The 21742-nt window shown below is 36.0% G+C and overlaps 1 protein-coding gene across 8 annotated transcripts in view; it reads right to left on the reverse strand.

The window, feature by feature from the left end:
- CCDC178 (coiled-coil domain containing 178) overlaps positions 1-21742 on the reverse strand; it is a 181039-nt gene that overhangs the window by 29464 nt on the left and 129833 nt on the right. Inside the window, exon 20 of one of the 8 annotated variants that reach the window (XM_048049359.2) lies at positions 5939-6824. The exons of the other annotated variants lie outside the window; for them this stretch is intronic. Coding sequence (XP_047905316.2) covers positions 6804-6824 — 21 coding nt within the window. The 3' untranslated portion in view covers positions 5939-6803. Of the gene's footprint in view, positions 1-5938; positions 6825-21742 lie in introns of those variants that run through there. 8 annotated transcript variants of the gene reach the window in all.

The following is a 21742-nucleotide window of genomic DNA, read 5'->3' on the forward strand; positions in this document are numbered from 1 at the left end:
AATAGCCAGGATGTGCACCCAAAAACTAGAACTGGTGCATCCTTGTTTCAGAGCACAGAAGAAGCCTGAAATATCCAAAGCTGAATCTTGAATTTCACAATCTCCTTCCAGGAAAAGTATCAGTAAGTGCTGAAGATTGCAGCACTCCAGTAAAAACACCCAAACAGGACAATCCCATTTTCAATTTATGAAACAAATCAAAACTGAAAAGCAACAATAGTAGTGCAATTAACTACAGTAGTGAAGCAACTAAGATCAAATTTGCTAAGCACCTTTAATGGCCCCTAGGATTTGTCAGTTTTACTTTGCAGCAAAGAAACTGGAAGTCCTAAGAGGCCAGACTCTAGCCGAGATAGATCCAAGCCTCATCCCTTAGCACCACAACAGGGAGTCTATTAACATGGACAAGGCTGACTGCCTTGAAATTGCAGTCTCTTAAAACACCAACATTCTTGGCCCCAGTGGCACAAGGCCTCAGGACCTGTGCCCCAGATTTAGGGAATCACCTCAGGACCTCCAGGTTTCAAGTGTCTGACTTTTGTGTAAGCCACCAGAGTCATCATTGCAGAAATGGGATCTGAGTCCTTGTTGTTGGGGGCCACAAAGACAGGCTACCTCATTATTGTTGTTGGCAGATTTTCATTTGTTACAATCACTTGTGTGTTTCTGAAAGAACAACAAAAAATATGCAGATCTAAAATATAATTTGATCGAAAAGTTTTTTTTTATATACCAATTGTAGCATCTATTACACAGGTATTATATTTACAAGGCAAATTTGTTACATAGAAAGCATCAAAATAAAAAGGTTAGAAAAAAATGTTGATCACTGCTTCCAAAGTTGTACATATTTAATGGAATCTACCTTAAAATTTGCATCTATGTTCACTTCTTTGCAAGGATTATGAATGTAGAGTCATCTTTTCCTAACTCTTGAAAATTCTCCAGAACTGATGAAAATTCAAGCGTATATGAAAACAAGAAAGTCATTACTATCATATAAGCTTGAGATTGATTTTCACTATGTTTGTCAAGAACTTTGAGCTTCTTTCAAATGCAGTCTGTATACACAGTTTCAAACAGTAGTTTTCCTAGATAGAAGAGCTGACAGCAGTAATAAACAGGACAGAAAACACATCTCTGTTTAAACAATTTTAATGAGGTAGTACTTAAACCTTTAATGACTTAAGTGACTTTGATAACCATGAGTTAGGCAGTAGGTCCCACCTATCTTGATTTCCAAGTTTCCTAACAGTAACAATTACACGAATAGATTCAGTATTATGTTCCTGATTGCCAGATAAATGAAAGATGCAAAAAGGAATCTAGTTAATGCCTTTATAATCACACACAATTACCTTAAAAGGACAATAAAAAGGAAAGATAAATGTTCAGAACTTAAGAAATGCCAGACCTACAGTTACTTTTGCAATGTTAATTTAAGACCCTATGTAATATGACATAGTCTTATTTATGTTTCATAGCTTTTTTCCTGTCTTTTTTAAAGCAATGGGTGGACTCACTTTGCAAACAGATGAACAAATACTCAAGAGAGTATTTCTGCAGGAGAATATTACTGCAGAGTATAACGATATTTCATGTGAGATAGAGCTAAAAGGGGGTGAGTTTCCTAAATTTTCTTGAGAGCAAATAGCTGAGATTTAGAAATCTTTAGTTCCTTCTTAGTCTCTAAAAGGAGATTGGCCTTAATGGACAAAGTTTCTTCCATTTCTCCATAGACTGACTAATTTATTGGAAAACTTCAGTATCTCCCTACTCTACTCTTCCTGTCTCCTTGTCTTGCCACTTCCAGTCTCCATTCCACAAACATTCAATCTAATTCTAGGAAGTCTTAATCACGCATTCCCTGTATTTCCTAAAGGACAGTAAAATCTATGTCTTAAGTAGCCTGAAACTGAATTAATAGTGGACCAAGGGATTTTTTCCCATTCTAGAAGCATGTTTCAACATTGCAAAATAAAGGAGGACTATGGAGCAAGCTCTACCACTGGACACCTGATCATCAACACTGTTAGTTTACCCTCTGGCTTTATTTCAGATTATCCCATGTGATCTCTTCCAGACAAAGACAGCACATAACTACTCTAGGAACTTCTCCCAGGAGGCTTTATATCCTCTGATACCCTACATGTTATCATGCCACATCTCATGGGATGTTATACATACATTCACTTAAATACTATTAAAACAAAACAAAACAAACAACAAAAAAACAACAAACAAACAAATGAAAAAAAAAAAAGCTACTCAGGTGCATTAGTGTGATTTCAAATAAATGAAATGGAAATACAGTAGTACACAGTATTAACCACAAGTTAGGCCCACAAGGTCTGAGATGAGCTCCAAAGGATTGAAATCCATGGACAAATGCTGTGTAGAGTGGACAAGCCGGTGGCAAAAAGTCAGACTTAGTGCAAGAAACACCATGTAAGCTTGAGCTCAGGGAACTCTCCTTGGCTTCCTTTTTTTTTAGGATGTTTTTATACATCAAAAGTGTCAGAAAAGCAATGCTGACAGTCATCCATGCAATGACAATGATGAAAAATTGAAAGTATAAAAATCAGAAGCTGATTTTTTTTTTCTGTGATTTTTTCCCCACACCTTTGCATGTGTTTCTCTTCTACACTTCAGGACACATGTTCAGCTTCTAACAGCATCAGTAAAAATAGTTACAGCTCATCTTAATCAGTTGTCCCTTTCTGCAAAAAGGAAAAGAAAGTAAAAGCCTTTAAACAGGACCTTTCCTTTATACATTTTTTTCATCAGAGGAAGGGAATGGGAGATAATACATATATTAAAGCTTTACTTTCTACAGTACATTTTGAAAAGTTTCCTCTTTTTTCTTTTCCTTTTTTTTTTTTTTCTCTTTGATAGTATGCGAAAATGTTTTTAATAGTGATTGCTTGCTATATAGCTAAACTGGCCAGATTAAAACAATACTCTGAATATATTCTGAACCTCAAAGTTTCTTTTACTGTCTGCCTGTATATGGCCTTATGCAACTTCAACTTCTGCAAAAAAAAAAAAAAAAAAACAGCAAAATTAACACAACACATCAAAGATACTTGCTTTACAGAGATCTTGACAAGATCTTCCCTGATACATTTGTTTAGTCCCTGTCCACATGCATTGTTTCATCCTGAATAACCCTGTGACATCCTCACATCGGCTTCATCTTTGGCACACTCTTATTTCTGTCTTTGGCATCACAAGAGGACAGAGGCAAGGTGTATGAGTGTGGGAGAAAAAGATTTTTTGTTAAAAACTGAACGTAAGTATATTGATAACCTTCCCATGACAGTCTATATGGTCTGTTAGCCAGCTGATGCAATGGCACGTACAATCAGCACACTGAGAAAAGATCCTAAGCACTGCACGTGCACCTTGCTTTCTTTTGGATGCACAAACAAGGACGGGAACATATTGTGCTTCAAAAGCTTCCCACTTCGGAAGATCAGGAGAGCAGGACCGCAGGGCACCCAGCAGGCGCATCTACCTTTTAGTGCAGACACAGCTATTGTATCCTAGATAATAAAATTAGTAAGTCTGTTTCAAGCTAAAGACTAGGTTGACTAGCATACCAACTGTTTTTCACTCCTCTAATGCAAAATAATTGCATATAAGGATGCTTTACACTATTCTAGAGATTGGAAAAGCTGTAAAGAGTGTATAGATAAATTTAGCCCTACAAGCTTAATTTATTAAAACAACAACAACAACACATGAAAACAGACTGAAATCACTTTTCTTTAAATATTTCATTCAAAAGTTGTAAAGGCCCCTTAACCCTGATCCTTTCTGACGTCAATCATATGTGCAATATAGAATAAAATATTACTATTTTTTTTTCTATTACTTGAAAAGTATGAATAAAATAAAACCACCATAGGTCCAAACCAGGAAGAAAAACAATTTCACTGTCAAAACTAGCTCATCTAAGGCAACCATTTCAGCATAAATACAAAGCTCTAATCTTGTATGGAGGCTAGATAACAGAAAATTACAGAAGTCAGCTATTGTTCTACAGGTAGCAAATAATGAAGAAATTTTAAATATATACTGAAAACCCATATAAGTACAGAGCTTTGAATTTGATCCATAGTATAGGAAAATCACTTTTGGCAGCTACATAATAGCTAAAAAGTTGACAACTGAAAAGCTGCATGTTGTTGGACATGGAAAGATTTGTAATACAGAGCTCACTGAAATACAGCCACTAAGAATGTAGAAAAAGTAGTTTATTATATCATATAATTTGATAAGTATTTATTGTATAGTTCAAGACTGAATCTTAATAAGACTTAAGGACTCTCCTAGTTCACTTCCCCCAGCAGAGTGTATGTTTGGCCGGTGTTTTTTTACTGCAGGACTGCTTTAAGTAAAACAAAACAAACAAACAAACAAAGCATACATTTTCTCCCCAAAACTGAAATGGCACAAAGCAAAGGTGTTAAAAAGAGCTAAAATAAGTAAAAAGATGGGTGGGACGGTATGGTGATTTTAAGTTTGGATAATCACAACATTGTAAATACAATAACTGATAAGTGAGCTCCTGTTTACAGCACTATTCTACTAATTTGATTATCATACTGTATGCAAGAAATGAAACAATTGCATTTGCATGCCTACAGCTCAAGTCTGTTTTATTTTCCGTGAATCATACATGTATCTAGACAGGTGTGTTGGCTTCAGGCTATTTTTAACTGCAAAACATCTGAAATCACAACTGTGAACTGGTTCTGCAGGTGAAAATATTCCTGACAGAGTATTTACGTTCAAATTTGAAAAGTCATCTGCTACTTAAAGAAAAAGTATATTAATGATTAACCATGACCATGGTTTTCAGAGTTGGCTTCCTGGCTGGGACCCATATTTATAATTCTGTCTTTCAAAAGGACTGTGTTTTTCTAGTAAATATTGGGCTACTATTATCTAGGTGCTTAAATAAAATGTTTAGATACTGAGGATGAGGCACGGAAGTTTGAAAGCCTGCCCAACATCTAAATTAAATAGTATTGTGCCACAAACTGGTATGAATAGGAACTGCAAGATCACAGAATGAAGACTGCAGCCACACCATCTGTCCACTCTCAGGCTTCAGAAACTCAAAAAGCTTAACTTGAAAAATCCTAACAGCTCATACACCTATTAAGAAAATACTGCTTGAGGGAGAACATGGAGCTCTTATGTGCACAGCAATGAACTTCAATTCAGTATAAGTTTCTTGTCTGTCAAGATTTTTAACTATTCCTTTTCATAGCTTCGGAAAAAAAAAAAATAAATAAATCTGATGGGTTGCTGATCAGAACTGTTATTCTGATGGTGAAATCCCAAAGGGAAACGTGTTTCAAATATGAAGTATTCCCTCCAGAGTCCCTGGCAGTCACTGAAAGAAGAACTTCTTGATGTATAAAGACAGTGTCACCATTGTCAGAGAATACTACAGCAGGAAATGAACCACAAAATAAAAGCAATGTCTTTCTTCCTAGGAATCAAAATAGTTGTTGTGTTTTTTTTTGTTTGTTTGTTTGTTTGTTTTTTTTCACCTAAAAACATTTTGGAGAATGAAATCCTGATGGAACCTTGCACACATTATGAGAAAAAACACTCATCTAGTTTTTTTAAATGTGCATATACTTACACAATTACTCAGACTCATAATTTATAGAAAACTAGAATGTACACAACACATAGAAAAGGTCTCCATCAAGAAATCAAAATATAATTTTATAGAAGGTGGAATAATGTACAGTTCACAGCCAACTTAACTTTTCCAACAAATGGAGCCATAAATGCAATTTTCTGTCCTTTGCTCTGAAGAATTAATTTTAAGATATTCATATTTTTCTTCAAGTACACCTTAAGTCTCAATTAAGCCACAAAAAGCTACAATAAAGTAACATTAAGAACCAACTTAAACCCATCATAGCAAGGAAATTCAGGCTTAAGCTAAAAATTTTGTCTCACTCCTCATCTTTAAATCACTCTGTTGTGGTTAGGAATTGTGTGGCTTGGAGAAGTGTGTGATCTTTCATACTGCACAGTACATATGTTCCAGTGCTTAGGTTAAAGGAAAGTCAGAATTTTTAGCTTTAACTCTGAATTTCTTTACCTTTGAAGGCTTAACTCAAGCATCTATAATTACTTTAACATGAGCTTTTTACATATATATATATATATATATATATATACATTTCACTCTGGACTAGAAAGTGGAATTTGTAAAGCTCCTATTTGCTGTGTACTTCAATGGCACTCTCTCAATTTAAAAGACTGAGCACCGCTTACTACATGAAACTGAATATATGCATTTTTAAATGGCACTTAGACATGAGTGGCTTAAATGTGGTAAAAAAGGCTTACACATTCCCAATATAAGTTACAAATTCAAACATTCAGGCATGAAAATCTTTTCCCTAAGTTGTTTTCAAGCTTCATCCTTTTTTCTGCAATAACTAAAGCAAAGCCACAGTAGCTGCAGCCATTTGCATCTAAGGAAGAGATGTTTTGCTTTGGTGATATAGTTAATGAGTCTAAAAATATTCAGTATAATAATTCTGTCAAAGCCCCCACAGTCTCCTCAATGAGCAGAAGCCTGCAGGATTCCAATGGGGAGCCAAGTAATGAGCTCTCAGCATTCGCTCCCACACCGTCCAGACGAAATATACTCGGGCCTCAACGGTTCCACATCATTAGCAAGATGAAACAAAGACACATGCTTGACTTTAATAAGCGACTAAAGTTGCTGGCTTATTAGGCTGTCACTGCACATAAACTCTATTTCAGTGTGACAAAACAGTTTCCTGCAAACAAAAAAGAAAAAAAAAGGATTAAAAAAAGAAAAAAAGGAGGGGAGCACTTTTGCAAACAGAGGTCGGTGTGATTTAATGTGGTAAGTGATTGAATGGATTTGAACGAAGGCACATGGGAAGTGATGGGTTTTTGACACCGACTCTCACGGGCACGCTGCAGACTGCAGTTTCACTGCTGGAGACGATGTTTACGGTGGGTTGCAGTGATCAGACTATAGGCATATGTGACTGAGTTTTAGTTGATATTCCTGCAAGACAGGAAGTGAAGAAGCTTATTTCCCACTGGGAAAAGGTTCAGGCATGATTAACTTGGGCATGACCAAATAGGTCAATGATATGACAATGAGCGTCTAGCACTACAATTAAGTGGGAAAATGTGTGTGATTTGTTTCCTCTTGTTCTTCACATACCAATAATGCATTAGCAAGGATTCATTTAATGTCTTTCATTATATAAAAATTGATAGCAACACTGTACGGTAGCCTTAATTTGAATATATTCGTTTAAATTATATTTATCACTTCACCTGATGAACACTCTTCAGTGTTTAAACTTTAATGATTGATCTACGGGACTACTGAGAATGTTTTTAAATCTTAATATCTGCTAAAAGTATACCTATGTATAGAGAAGAAAATATGATAATATTTACATTTAAAGAAAGTTGGCCTTTGCTCTTAAGAAAATCGAGCATTAGAGAAGTGCAGGGAAAAATCCTCCTGTGCCACCAGCTTCTTCCCAAGTTCAAACATTCTCCTTTTTCATATGAGGGTGACACTGGGATTTCTGTTTGTTGTTTTCTAATTATTATTATTAGTAGTAGTATTAATTATTATTATTATTACTATTATTTATTTATTTATTGTAGTTTCATGTGAAGAACTGGAGAAAGAGATTAACAGAGGGGTTTGCTTATGCCAGAAGAAACAACCACCAGGTGGCTATGCCACTCATCTGAAGGTGGAAGGATCAAAGCTCAGGTTCTCTGTTGTGTTTTAAGTTAGAGCAGGATTGGATATTTTCATGCATTATAGAGTCACTAGTATAGCTTAAACAGAAACAAATAAGAAAAATCTATGCATATGTTTTCAATTGTCTGGACTTAAAAAATCCATATAGATTATTTGAGACAGATTCCCAGTCTGCACTGGGTTTAAGCAACCCGCTACAAGCAGAAATTCTTACAAGGCCCTAAGTGCCTGTTATAGCTTTTAATAAAGTCCTATGAAGAATTCAGGTAAAAAAAAACTGCCATGTTTTCAAGGAAAAAATAAATTCTTAACCAGCTATGCTCAGCTTGTTTAAATATTTATTTCATCCAGAACACTTCTCACAAATGTCACTCACTTTCTGAGCTAATTCTCAGACCATTTTGCCAGTGGTAACATGCCTTCAGGAGGGACCCGCATTAAAAACATTATTGACATGTTTATGCACACAATGGTGGGGATATTTAGGAGAATAATATATTGACTAAAGTGTAAAAAATATCTATAATTAGTGGGAGTTATATAACAGGAGCCTCACTGTTGGTTCAATAATTTGATCCATCACAATTTTCATGGGAGAAAAAAAAAAAAGTTTTGAAAATGTGAATTTTAACCCAAAAGCAGTGGTTAATCATGGTTTTTATAAAACAGGAAGTGCAAGGAGCAGAAGCCCAGAAAATGAACAGAAGCAATGAGTTGGTCTCCCAAATTAATCTCTTATCAATACCTAACAAGAAGAAATAATACATAAATAACAACGAGAGGGTACATTATAGCAAAAAGTACAATCACTTGCTAATTTCAGACATGATCATAGGATACTTTAACAGTTGGTAATATGTGAAAAAATCAGCCATGATGCTCAGACACTAATTCTGGAAACTTAGCCAGGCCCAGCTCTGTGTTTACCAATATTAACACTATCACAAAGTTTATGTGACTGTGGGAACATAGCCCTGAAGTGCTGCAATGTGTGTAGAGAGGACGCACATCAAGCTCTCCATCATTCCATACAAAAGTCCCAACTGCCTGCCTTTCCCCAGAAAGCTGGTAACATGGGCAAGACAGCCAATCCACCAAGAACTTTCCCAGATACATAGAAAAAGAAGGTCTGAAATGCCTATGTGAACCTTGAAAAGTTCTTAGCTCTGCGAGTGTTAGCATGTGCTGATGCCCACTTCCGACCAACATACAGCTTCGCAGTCAGGTGCAACCAGCATACAGCAAATACAACAGAAACAAGTAAAGCAAACATAATTTGGAGAAATTTTAAAACTTTGAAGAGAATATTATATGGAGAAGAAAATTTCCTTACGGAAGCTTGCAGGTATATAGTTATTCAGCTCTTGTCTAGACACAGCTTGTAAATACCAAACACCAATACTGTCAGAGTTACCACTGAAAGTTCAATAGAGCACAAAGCTGACCTAGGAAGGCTAGGTAGGCTCGTATGTTTATTTTAATCATCTCTGACATTTTTTTCTAAATGGTATTGTTCATTTAGAACACTTGAAAAATCCCTATAATTTATATAATGTTAAATACATGAAACAAACAAACAAAAAAAATAATAACTTCACTTCAGCAATAATACACTCACAATCCATAACTAACAGGAAGACAAACGATCCATATTTGGCACAAAATACTGAAACTCTCTTTATACCGTGGTTCCCAGTTGATTTAAACCTTCATTAGAAAATATATAACTGTTAGTGCAGAACAATAGAAATATCCTGTGTAATAAGAGTAAATTATATATGAATGAGAGCCAGACACCCTTTGACACACTGCTGATAAAACCCCTGGCTTCAGGCATACTACTGAATTGGAAACTCTGTTGGGGTAGCACCCCATACAGAATAATGTGAGAAGAAAATCATACTGTAATAAATTTATCTTAGTGACAATTTTATGCACCATTCACTACTGTTAATTTAATAAAATACCCTTGCAGGGTATCTGCCCAATGTGTCCCAGATTGCATGTTCAAATACCAGACTTAAAGCAGCAGCTGGACTTCACTGCACTGATTATCAGCCACTGAATAGTGGCTGACAGTACTTTTAATGATCATGGGCAGTACTTTAGAAAATTACAGCATTCTAGCTTTAATTCTAAGCTGGAACTGTTTCATCATTTAATTCTGGAAGGAAATTATGGCTGCAGGAATCTGGGTTTCACACAGAGGTTCAGAGTAGCTAAAGATCTTTCAAGTACCGGAGAAATTCTCCTATGGCTTGTTTGCTATACTTTGATCACCTTGCATCTAAATAGAAGAAAATGTCTGAGGAAGGAAAAGGGAACTGATTTTATCTTATATACTTTGACTTAGTATCTTTAATTAACACTTCTTTGTGTTCCTATGTGTTCCTGTACAGATAGGTTACAATTGTAACAGATTAAATCATTTTTGTAAGGAGATACAGGCTTAACTCTTTCTTTGTGGTCTCTGTTGCTCATCACAATCTTTCCTCTATAGGAAGAAAATACGTTCACAAAATATTGGCTAAGGAAATTAAAAACAATCCCTTCCACAAGATGCTCCACATGGCAGAGGGAGAAATTAAGCATCCTAAGCCTTTTTTCCTCCCCATAATAAAATACAATAAATTAAAAAAATAAAAATAAAAAATTGCACATTGAAATATCTGGTGGGAATCACATCTTCCAAAAGGTAGAAAGTAATGTTAAATCCCTTGATGAATGTCAACATGTTAGTATGAAAGCAAGCTGGTTATCTGCAATCGACATGTGTCTCTCAGATCTGCTGTCTGATACAAAGGCTGTTGTTGCTGCCTGCATTCTTAGTACATTGAGTAAACTGTGCATACACACTGGCATTGGGGAGTATGCACTGCAAGAGCTTTACAGAATTAAAAAGGTATGGTAACCTTAGCTACTCTAGAGTTTCTGAACATTTACAAAACATGATATTACTTAATCAGCTGGGAGGCAGGCAGACTATATTTGAAGAGTTAAGCATACATATAAAACATCAGATTGTTTAGGGAAGCTAATAAAGTAGACTGAGCTCTCATTGAATGAAAAATTGTTTTCAAAAAATCCACATATCAATGACCTCACATAGTACAACCTAAGGCAAAATGAAGCTCAGTTAGCTATTCATGAAAAAAAAAAATGCTTCCACCTTTAATTCTTTCCCCAAAGTCTTGCAAAAATCTAAGAAACTTCCAGAAGTGTTCATTCTTGCCCAAATAAATTAAAAGTAGTCCCTGATCATTCAACAGAATAATTTTTTGAGTACGACTTTTGGGAACAACATTGGCAGGTTGATGATTTAATGTAAAAAATCCAAAAGCATATGTAAAACTCAAGTTGTCAGAGGCTTTTGACACATGAAAAGGTTACCATGCATCAGCTGCTCTGTCATTTAGTTGCTGTGCATTCTTTTACTCTGTAACGAGTGTTCAACACAAGATAATTTAAGGCATACACAGAAATACCATGGTGTTGTTTAAAAGGCTATATGGACCTATCAAGAGCATCACAAGACATGGTATTTATGTCTCTAGTTAAATGGTTTGCATACCTGCATAAATTCTCTCCATCTATCCATATTGCAAGTGCATCCATATCTGACTGGGAAATCACGTATCCCTCACTCACAGTATGATAATTTACCATACTTCTGGTACATGGTACTATTTGCTGAACTGTGCACACAGGCACTTACCTTTGTGCAGCTGATGGACAATAACTTGTTCGTGTGTCAAAAATCAGGTCTACTTTATCCTTGAGGAAACTTGTATATAGTAGTCTGCTATTAAAGCTTGTAATTTTGTTCTGAGTTATGTTAGTGTGACAAAATATTTCAGCTCCAAATGTGATAATGATGTACTCATATTGAAAATCTTGTTATTTAGCCTGTTAAGTGGATCTTGTGAAATGTGTTCTTCTTTCTATATTTTGCACATATATTTTGCACAGCAGAGAAACAAACTCTCTCCAGTTGGGCAGATCATTCAACATCTACACTATGAAGGACAGTGTTGCAGGATTTGGATCTAAGGTAAGCATTCAGTTCTCACTGATGAAGTTTGGAAGCAGATATAAGGAGGTGGCACTAGTAGCACCCCCAAATTGCTATAGTGAGCTGAGTCCAGCTATCAGAATAAACTCTGCATTCTGCTTGCTTTTACTTAGTTCTAAAAACAGAGACTGAGGATAAATGCATGGACTAAGACTCAGAATTCCTGGAATTAAATCTGTTTTAACATGGATCCTGGGTTCTGTTTTCTCCTATATGTATGTCTATCCTCTGTATGGATAGGTTTATGCAGGGGACTGTGTAAGCTAAAGAAAAGGAGAGAACAACCACAAAGAGTGAACAACAATTGTAATTCTACCTGTAGAGAGGCCTTTATTCCTAAAAATGTATGTACAGTTTTAGATGGCTACATCCCTGCAGTAAAGCTGTTCCACTTTGGGGTAGGAGCAGAGAAGCTGAGCCTTGCTCTTGCAGTTTTGCTGCGACTAAGTCCTTATTATTGCTAGGCCCAGAAAAATTAGTATTTGGATAGGTCAAATGTATGATTTGCACCAGAACATCCCTAACTGAATTTTCTGGTTCATTCCCTCTTCATGAAAGCTGTTATGCTAACATGTATGTTCAAACCGCTTCCTGAGTTCCTCCTTCATAAAATTTGATAGAAAATCATTAACTGCAGATGACAGAAAAAAGAACGGTTCCTCAACAGACTATGTTTGGTGGCTGTATATGGGGAGATCAAGGTCCTAACTAAACAGAAGATACTTGTCTCCTATGTCGGGCAATATCTGAAAAGCCAATAGCCTACGAAGTGACAAATATTGGCTTGGGCTCCTCTATGAGGTATTGCACCCACAGTTTTCCTCCTGATGTGAGAGAGACAGTTTATCTGATAGTAAAAGATCTTATCAAAGAAGAGTCTCTGCTCTTTGATCCTAGTGATGCGAAGAGGAAACACTTTGTAAAAACACTGTTCTGGACTTGATAGAGAAGGCAGTGACTCACATTTTTACAATATTTTGTTATTTATATTCTTCACCAGAAAATGAATATTAATTTGTTATGGTAAGGAACAAAAATGTGCATCTGGCAGTTACTAGTGATAGATAGAGGAACATTTAAAATTTCACTTTTCCACCAAAATAACAGTCTTCTAAAATTTCATTGAGCTGCCAGATTTTTATTTTATTTTATTTTTCCCCAGGAAACTATTTCCAAAAGCAATTTCTGTTTTCTCATTAAATGTAGACAATTTCTGAAATTTTCATAATCTCTACTGTTTCTTAAATTAATTATGAGTTAGTACAGTGCATGATAACATTAACATGGACACATCATATTTAATATAACAACATATTTTAAATATAACATCGCAATATATTGTCTAAGTCGCAATATGTTTTTCATACAATGAAAAACGTCAGCATTTCAAAGAAAATGAATGGCTTTGCATTTTTTCTTGCACAGGAAATTTAGAGTATTTTTTTCTTTTCAATATAATGTCAAGTATTTTTTAAAATATTGCAACTTCCTGCTTCTAACCAAGTTTAGTAGATGATAATTTAGATGTTCATGTCATAATAATATACACTTTTCTGATTAATACAGTGCACTAGACAAAACTTTCAGGTGTATAAATGTTTAATACTATCCCATGTGAAATTCCTCAGTAAGGTCAGTTATACATGCTGGTAAAAGAGGCTTCAATTTTTATTCCCAAACAAGGGGCTTGGTAAAATACAAAACACTGATGAACCTGATGTCGAGTATAAAAGATAAGGGACAGTGTGAGTAAAAACTTAAGGACATATCATTAATGTATCATTTGAAGTCTTGCTTCAGTGGACTAGATAATGAAGAAAAAGTACAGTTGTCCACTATAAGAGAAGGAAAACACAAGTTCCAACTTGAGGAGAGAGATTTCTTTGCCTATATAACAGGAATGTTCAGACTGCATATTTTGAATGACGTGTAGCTATCACACAGCTCAAATGCATCTCTCTTGCCTGAACTATACTCAAGATGAGGGCAATGCTGAGCTAGAAATTGTAGAGTAATAAAAATGGCCAAACATGAGGGGCAAGACAACAAGGGCTGCAGAAATAAATATTGCTAGGTTGTCTGGGGACCCACTGACCAATTTGAGTGGAGCTATTCTGAAATGGAAAGGTGGGAACATGGTGATCTTCATGCTCTGTATCTTGCAGACATACACAAGGATCCATTGCACAAGGATTGCTATGGCATGAAAGACTGGACATCTCTGCATTAGAAGGAGGATCTCCTCTAGGAGAGAAGAGATTAAGATACACAGTCTTCAGTCTTGTATGAAGGCATGGTAATTACAGATCAGCTAATACTTATAGTGTCATCACCATCTCATTCAAGGAGTTAAACTGGTAGAATGAAGTTAGAAGATGGTGAAACAACTATTGACAATACTTATTTCTGTAAGATGAAAAATAAATATAGAGAATTGTGCTCTGACTCCTCTTTTATTCACTGTAATGTCATGGAAGCTCCTAACTTTAGGCAAGGTGTTTGTAATAAGTAAACAAAAGTAGTACAATTTCTTCCTAATTATGCTTTCTAAGAAAACCTAGTTACACAAGCCACTTGTAAAGATGTTAAGATTTTCTGTCTAAAATTAAAATTGTTCTGATTTTTTGTAAAGTTCTCCCCTCAAATAAATGCTTCTGATGATGTGAAGATTCAGAAAATGCTTCAACAGCAATAACTGGGATGGACGCTGTGTTGTAATAATTTGGATACACTTGACTAATGCAGTTATTCACAATGAGGTTGGCACAGTGCCCAAAGCGTTGAGCAAACAAATACAGCAAGACATTCAGTTTAGAGCCTTCCAATGCTGCAATGACATCTTTGTTTGGTCCAGGGGTATAGTGGACACTATAGTGTACTCTATCATCAAAAATTGCTAAAATATATTTATATTTCTTTGTTAAATTCACCAGCATGTTTTATGTAAAAAATGCTGGTGAGGCACAAGCATTTTTAATCAAATTAGTATGCAACATAAGGCAGCTGTGTATTCAAATGGGTTTTTAAGCAATTTGGTTGTTTTCTTTATAATAACAGGAAAGAACATTTTGATTTTGAAGGTGACAGAGGCAATATTACCAGAATTAAACAATCTGAATTAGCTTTTTCATGAAATGTAATATGTTTTATGCTTTTAGATGGGATGCTCCACTGCTTTCAGATGAGCCTTTCACTGTCACAGTCAATGGCCAGGAACAGAATAAGCTCTGGAGGTAGGATTATCCTCAAATTTAATTTTTTTTAGAAGGAGCTAATGGCAAATGTTTCTAGCGAACTTTAGGTGCATCTATGTTATAACTAGAGAACCAAGACAGGATATTAAAAGAATAGATACGTATGAAATTAGTAAACAAAGTTTGAGATTTTGATTATCTTGAATTTGATGCCTGAAATGAATATAATCTCTAGAAAGCTAATATATATAGATAATATTATATAGTATATACTTTAGTTTTCAGATACACAAAGGAAGAAAATAATACTAATCATTTTCATGTATGATAAAGTGCAAAAGAAACATATCTTAAAAACATTTAGATATTTATTAGCTCGTATAATATGATAGAGATATCTGCAGAGAGTGAATGTAAATTTATGTTTGTTATACCTCAAGATGAGGAAGTTTTTTCTGTTCTGTAAAACTGCAGTTTGAATCAGAGACACAAAGGGAACTACTTCACTACTTCACATGTAAAAAACAATTATCTGGAAAATAGCATGGTGATTCATATCATTCACTGACTTTGGGATCAAGTGTTCTGAGCATACAAATAAAAAGTATGTTTTTTTCTCAACTGTTGTTAACAATGGTTGTTAGCAATGGCTGTTCAGCAAATCAGATTGGGTTCTTCCTATCTGACCCTTCATCACAAGCCCCCTGAATCCCCTGAGGGTTTTTCAAATATGCCAATCCCACCTTTAGAGAAGCCCACACAGAAACATCTGTGTATGCCTACAGAGCACATCTGGTGTGCCTAAGACCTTGGTGTAGTGAGCGATGAGAGCAGCATCTTTCTATACAGTTCCTGACATTTCCTGCAGTAGAATGAAAACCTGGGGACAGAATTATCAGTAGAACGGGATTCTTTTCAGCGCTGTTTTAAAGTAACTAGTCTGAATTTGGACTGAAATGGTAGAGTATTCACAGACATATAAAGACAAGAGATTTAAAAAGATACTCCTTGGTTTATGAACCTCTTCTGGAGTGCTGGCTACCATTCCTCTGCCCTGAATTTTCACTGGGCTTGTGGCAGACACATGCACACTGAAGGCTGTGTATGAAGTGTAAATTCCTTGGGAAGGTGGTTCCCTTCTGCAGGATTCTGGGAAGGATTTAAACACTTTGCAAAGAGTAGCAACAGCTCATATATCTAAAAGTACATTTTGCAAGTTATACAGCTTTAATGAAGTCAACATACTCATGGTCACAGAGTAATCCCTTGTGAAAGTCTTATTTTAGACTATGTAACCTTGAGATTTCAATTTCCACTTTTTTTTTTTTTTTTTTTTTTTGTACAGTGTATAACTGCCATCTATGCCTGCCTTACAACATCAGAGAGACATTAAGAGACTAGAAGCTTGGTTGTGTCACATTCTTCCTGGGAGTAACCCAGAAAGGAGTTCTGGTGGGATTCTGGTATGCAGAGAAAACACAAGAATCAAAGGCTACTGTGGGAAGCGCCAGAAAAGGATACTGCTTGGATGAATGACAAAAAATAGTCATTATTTCAGTGGATCAGAAACAAAAGGAATTTTTTGCAAGACCATGTGGAGCAGATAGAGCCTATGTTCTGTCTACAAAAAAACAACAGAGGAAGATGTACCTACAAGATGAAATTTCAAGAAGGGTCATTGTTGCTGTCTTTGTACAGTTATTTCGAAAACCTTAGAATGGGAGAAACACATTTGGAACCAGTTAGAGGAAACAAGTGGGACCACAGAGGAATCAACGTTACTTCTCAACAGAAGAAGAGGAAACTCTTGTATTATCTGGTGGTACATCAACATACAAATCAGATTGCTACTGTTTAAAACAATGCTTAGGTTTCTTTCTGTCCGATATGGTGTGTTTAGACAATTTAGTCTCATCAGCTGAAGAAAACTAGGCATGCATCAGAAAGGTAAGTATCATCCATGTTGCCACCCTCATAATTACAAAAATAAATAAATAAATAAATAATGAAGGCAACCTTTGAAATATAGTTAAAAAGCTTCATAAGGCAACCAATAGACAATGATTAAATAGCTTGTCCTATAATTCTATAATCCCCAGGAATTAAGGTAAAGAGTCTGGTAATATAGGATCTGTAATCACATAGGAATAGAGGTAGAGCATCCAGCAATATGTCAAGACAGAAAGAATTATTCAGAAAACTTCAGGCCATTAGTGTTAGCCAGGATTCTTTTGCAAGAATATTACTGGAAATAATAGTATGGGACAAGATTACAAGACATTTAGAGATGGGTGATTTAGTTAAGGGCAGACAGCATATATTCACTAAAGGTAAATTATGTTTGACAAATTAGCTTGAATCTGATTATTTTAATGTTCTGTGGGTGAAAGAATGAATTAGTGTCTACAATTTATCTGATTCTCAAAACTGTATTTGATATTTGCCATGAAAGAGACCAAGTTTACAAAGGGAGAATTACAGGCAGTTATTCAAATAGAATGAAAATTATCTCAGGAAAATGAAAGAGCATGTCAATTAACAATAACACTTCAGGTGGAAAAACGTATACAATCAGCAGTCAATAAGCACCACTTTACTTGACCTATTACACAAATTGCACTGAAATCAATGTCAAGAATGGCTAGATTTAGAGGTAAAACATATTAGGACTAACAAAATTACACTGAGTTACTGGGAAGTGGATAGTAAAGCTACATCGACACAGTTTATCTCTGAAAATTAGAACAGTTCTGGTGCTTTTTCATACTATAATTCCTCATTCCCAGATCCTTTTTTCTTTTTTTTTTTTTTTTTTTAATTAGTCATTTATTCCTCTATTCAGCAAGTCCTTTTTAGAACCTGTGAATATGTTTGTTTGTTTGTTTTTCATAGGGCTAGATAATTTTAAAATATTTACATGATGAATTTATTCCAACAGATCCCCAAATGTGTATTTATCGCTAGTGAGTTAGAATGATTCATACCCAAGAGCATGAATGAATCTGTTATAGCTGCTCCCTAAAGAAGAGGATTTCTAGCCTAGGTCATTGTTAAATTTCTGTCTTTGGCTTCTGGCAAGAGCATATCACAGTCACAATAAATAATCATACTCTGATCTTACAGACACCTTCAATTTATTTTTATAACTGAGACATATAAAGAGATTTTTGAATCTTCTTCCAGAATTGATACATACCGTGGAATTATACTTTTTGAATGTACTTGGTATGTCAGATTGAAAATTTCTACCAACAGTGTTCAATGGAAAAGGTAACATAAATGCTAGAAAAGATGTGTGAGAGTATGTGATGTTTCAGCTCCATGGCAGCATGAGAGGATATCGGCCAGGGTTCTGATGGTTCTCTTGTTTGATGGATGCTCAGCTGTGTTCCCCCCTTCTTGTCTTTCACAGGGGACATGCCTGCATTCGACTTGGCAAAACCATTATGTAAAGTGCAGATGTGGCTGCAGGTAAACTGGGTTTTGCCAGTTTAGTTTTCTGCCATACCAGTTCTCTAAGCTGGTACCCAAAGCAGGCACACAACCAACACGAGGGAGGAGCCAGACTACAGCTGCAATGATGTAGATTTGCTGATGTTGTTATGGCTGTCCACAGGACATAGGAGCATGCACAAAAGCTGAAACAACCTCATTACCCAGAAGAAAGCAGAAAGCTAGTTGAAGGTGGGAATTGCCATGAAATTGCAGTGTAAATAGAGTAAACATAGTCTTTTATGCACAATTATCATTATTTGTATCTGCTTTGTCTTTTTTGGATATTCCAAATTAGAGCTCTCACTTACAGACTTAACCTGATATCAGACAAGAACGATTTTAAAGGGCTTGCAAAGTTACTTTTTACAGAAGGGGGAGTGACTTTACAAACCAGACATCTGGGACAATTAAACAAGAGTCCCAGTCTCCCACCACATCCCCACTGTAACCAGAAAATAAGGAAAAAGCTTCTTTCTGTATTACACAGGCTGGGTAGGAGCAGGAATGCCAGAAGAAGTAGGCGTGACTTTCAGTGATGGCTGGCAGCTTAGGAAGTCCCCTGGCATGCAGTAATGTAGGGGGACAAAAGCCTGAAGCCTGAAAATCATGGGGGACTGCACTCCACTTGCAGGATTATTCCAGGGTTAAGGGTTCTCAAGAACTGGAAGACTCAAATTCACATTCTCACTGTCTCATTTACAGCAGAGATTTGAAAGATGTCATACCTCTCAGTAGCAGGCCCCGCCCTGAGACCTACATCATTCTGGGGTTTCTTTCTTCAGCATCACTAACGAAACTGCTTCTTTTAGCACAATTTACTCAAAATTTCTTGTAGACCAAGGTTCTGCTGTTAGACAGATATCTTAATGACCATTTCATCCTTTTTTCTCCTCCAAAACTAATTATTCACAGTGTATGAGTACAGTGAGAAACTGAGACAGATTTAGCCAAGGATAATTTGTAACCTGGTCATTCAGGCAAGTGTTCTTGGGAAAGGAGGAATTTTATTTCCAATCATTTTGTCAGGATACTTGAACCTGGGAGGATACTAAGCATCTGAATTATTGACATTTAAGCGAGGAAGTACTGATCTCCCTTTATGAAAAACATATTAAATGCCCTTTCTACATCAACCCATTTATTTCCAAATATATTTTATTTTTAATCAAACTAAACTGATTTTTTGTTTCCTCTGGCATTTCTGTTTCCTTTGTCCCAAATTCTGAAAATCTTAGCTTAGATTAGTCTGAAAGAGATTTTAAAAATCCTTCATATTAATTTCTAACTAAAAATTTACATGCACAGCTCTGCTCTACCAATTGGTGGTACAATCAGTCAGGTTATAAAAGACTTTTATTGTATAATCTTACATTCCAGTCTCTTCAACAGTTTTGATTGTTGTTGTTGTTGTTGTTTTTACTTGTAAATAATTAGTTAATGAAAGTGATGCAGCTGATTCGTTAATACTGTGTAGACATTTTAGACATAAAGTGCAGACATTTTAACCTCACAGATACCATCATTAGCGACTACCTTTAAATTTCCCATGCAAGCAGAAACAAAGCTCCTAGCATTGTAAATAATTGCAAGTGACAAAGCCTGATAAAATAGAGGAGACATTTGACTTACTGTCACTAGGAGATGGTAGAGGAATAACGACATCGTAAGTCCCTCATTCCCGTCAGATGTTGTTTTGCTGACAGGAATCAATATTAGCCATACTGGTAATTTTATATTTTTCTTCTGTGGATCCATTCTAGCTGTCTTCTGCTTGAACCCTTTACTGTTCTTGGGAGACATCAGTACTATGGCATAAGTCTCTCTAGCACAGGCTTTCACTGCTGGACATTAGAGGTACAATCGCAGCACACCAAGCTGCTCATTGTTTTACTTTTCAATTATTTTTTTTTTTTTGGACATTGTCCAGACAATTTTGTTCTTTAGATCTGTAATTTCATATTCTACTGGCTTACCACAATTTAAAAATAATTCTTACAAGATCTTAGTAGCCAATCTTCTATACAGGTAAGAACAACACTGTCAGGAAATGGTTGGTTGGGAGATCGTAACTCAGTGAACTCCTTTCCACTTGTTTAAGTCAGGAGTTTTCATCTAAAAGATGAGGAGACACATATGACTAAAAATAAAGAAAAAAAATAAAATCACATGTTCTTTCCAGACAAATCTGTGTGCTCTTACTGTGTGCATCCCAGCTTGTTAATGTAATGCTTTCCAAGAGCTAGTGCTAAGTTTCCTTGTTATTTTTAAGGGAAAACCCAGTTTCTGCCATTCACTGCAAATCACTACATAGAGTGTTTTGTTTTAATCTCAGCATTAACAGTTTCAGGGCACTGCTGGGTCAGAAGAATGAGATACCTGCTCTTCTTATGTTCCCTTCTCAATTCCATGGACACATGCAATGGTAGGTGGTAAAATATTGAACGGGATAGTTTGTGTGCTTAGTATGCCCAGGTGGCCAAGAAGGCCAATGGTATCCTGAACTGCATCAGAAATAGTACGGCCAGCAGGACGAGGGATGTACGTGGTACTGATGACAGTGCCCCTCAAATTCAGTTCAGTTTGGGGCCCTTCACTGCCATAAAGATGTTGAGCTGTGCAAGCGAGTGCAGAGAAGAGCAATGAAGCTGGTGAAGGGACAAGAAAACAAGATGTATGAGGAGCAGATGGGGGAATCAGGGTTGTTTAGTCTGGAGAAAAGGAGGCTGAGGAGAGACCTCATCGCTCTCTACAATGACCTGAAATGAGGTTGCAGAGAGGTGGGTACTAAGGGACATGGTTTAGTAATGGTATTCAGTAGGCCAGGTTGATGGTTGGACTTAATCATCTTGAAAGTCTTTTCCAACCTAGATGAAAACCTCTGTGTTTCTGTGATTCCACAGATGTTGCTTATGTACAGTGCTGTGCTATTCAAACCTTGCACAAGGTGCAGAAGCCATCCATTCTTTTGCTCTGATGTGAAGCTAAAAAGCTTTTAACAATCAATAGTGATAACATTATCACCCAAACAAAGTTCCATTATTTATACTATGAAGGTGTATCATTGTGAAGAGGAGAATGAATGCCAGAACCATTTCATATATGACATTTACCAAAAGAGTTTAATCCATGTTGTTAGTCTTTGTTGTGAGATATCTGTTTTTCATAAGGTCTCAATCC

Source organism: Anser cygnoides, chromosome 2 (genome assembly GCF_040182565.1).
Source record: "Anser cygnoides isolate HZ-2024a breed goose chromosome 2, Taihu_goose_T2T_genome, whole genome shotgun sequence".
NCBI classification, from domain to species: Eukaryota; Metazoa; Chordata; class Aves; order Anseriformes; family Anatidae; genus Anser; species Anser cygnoides.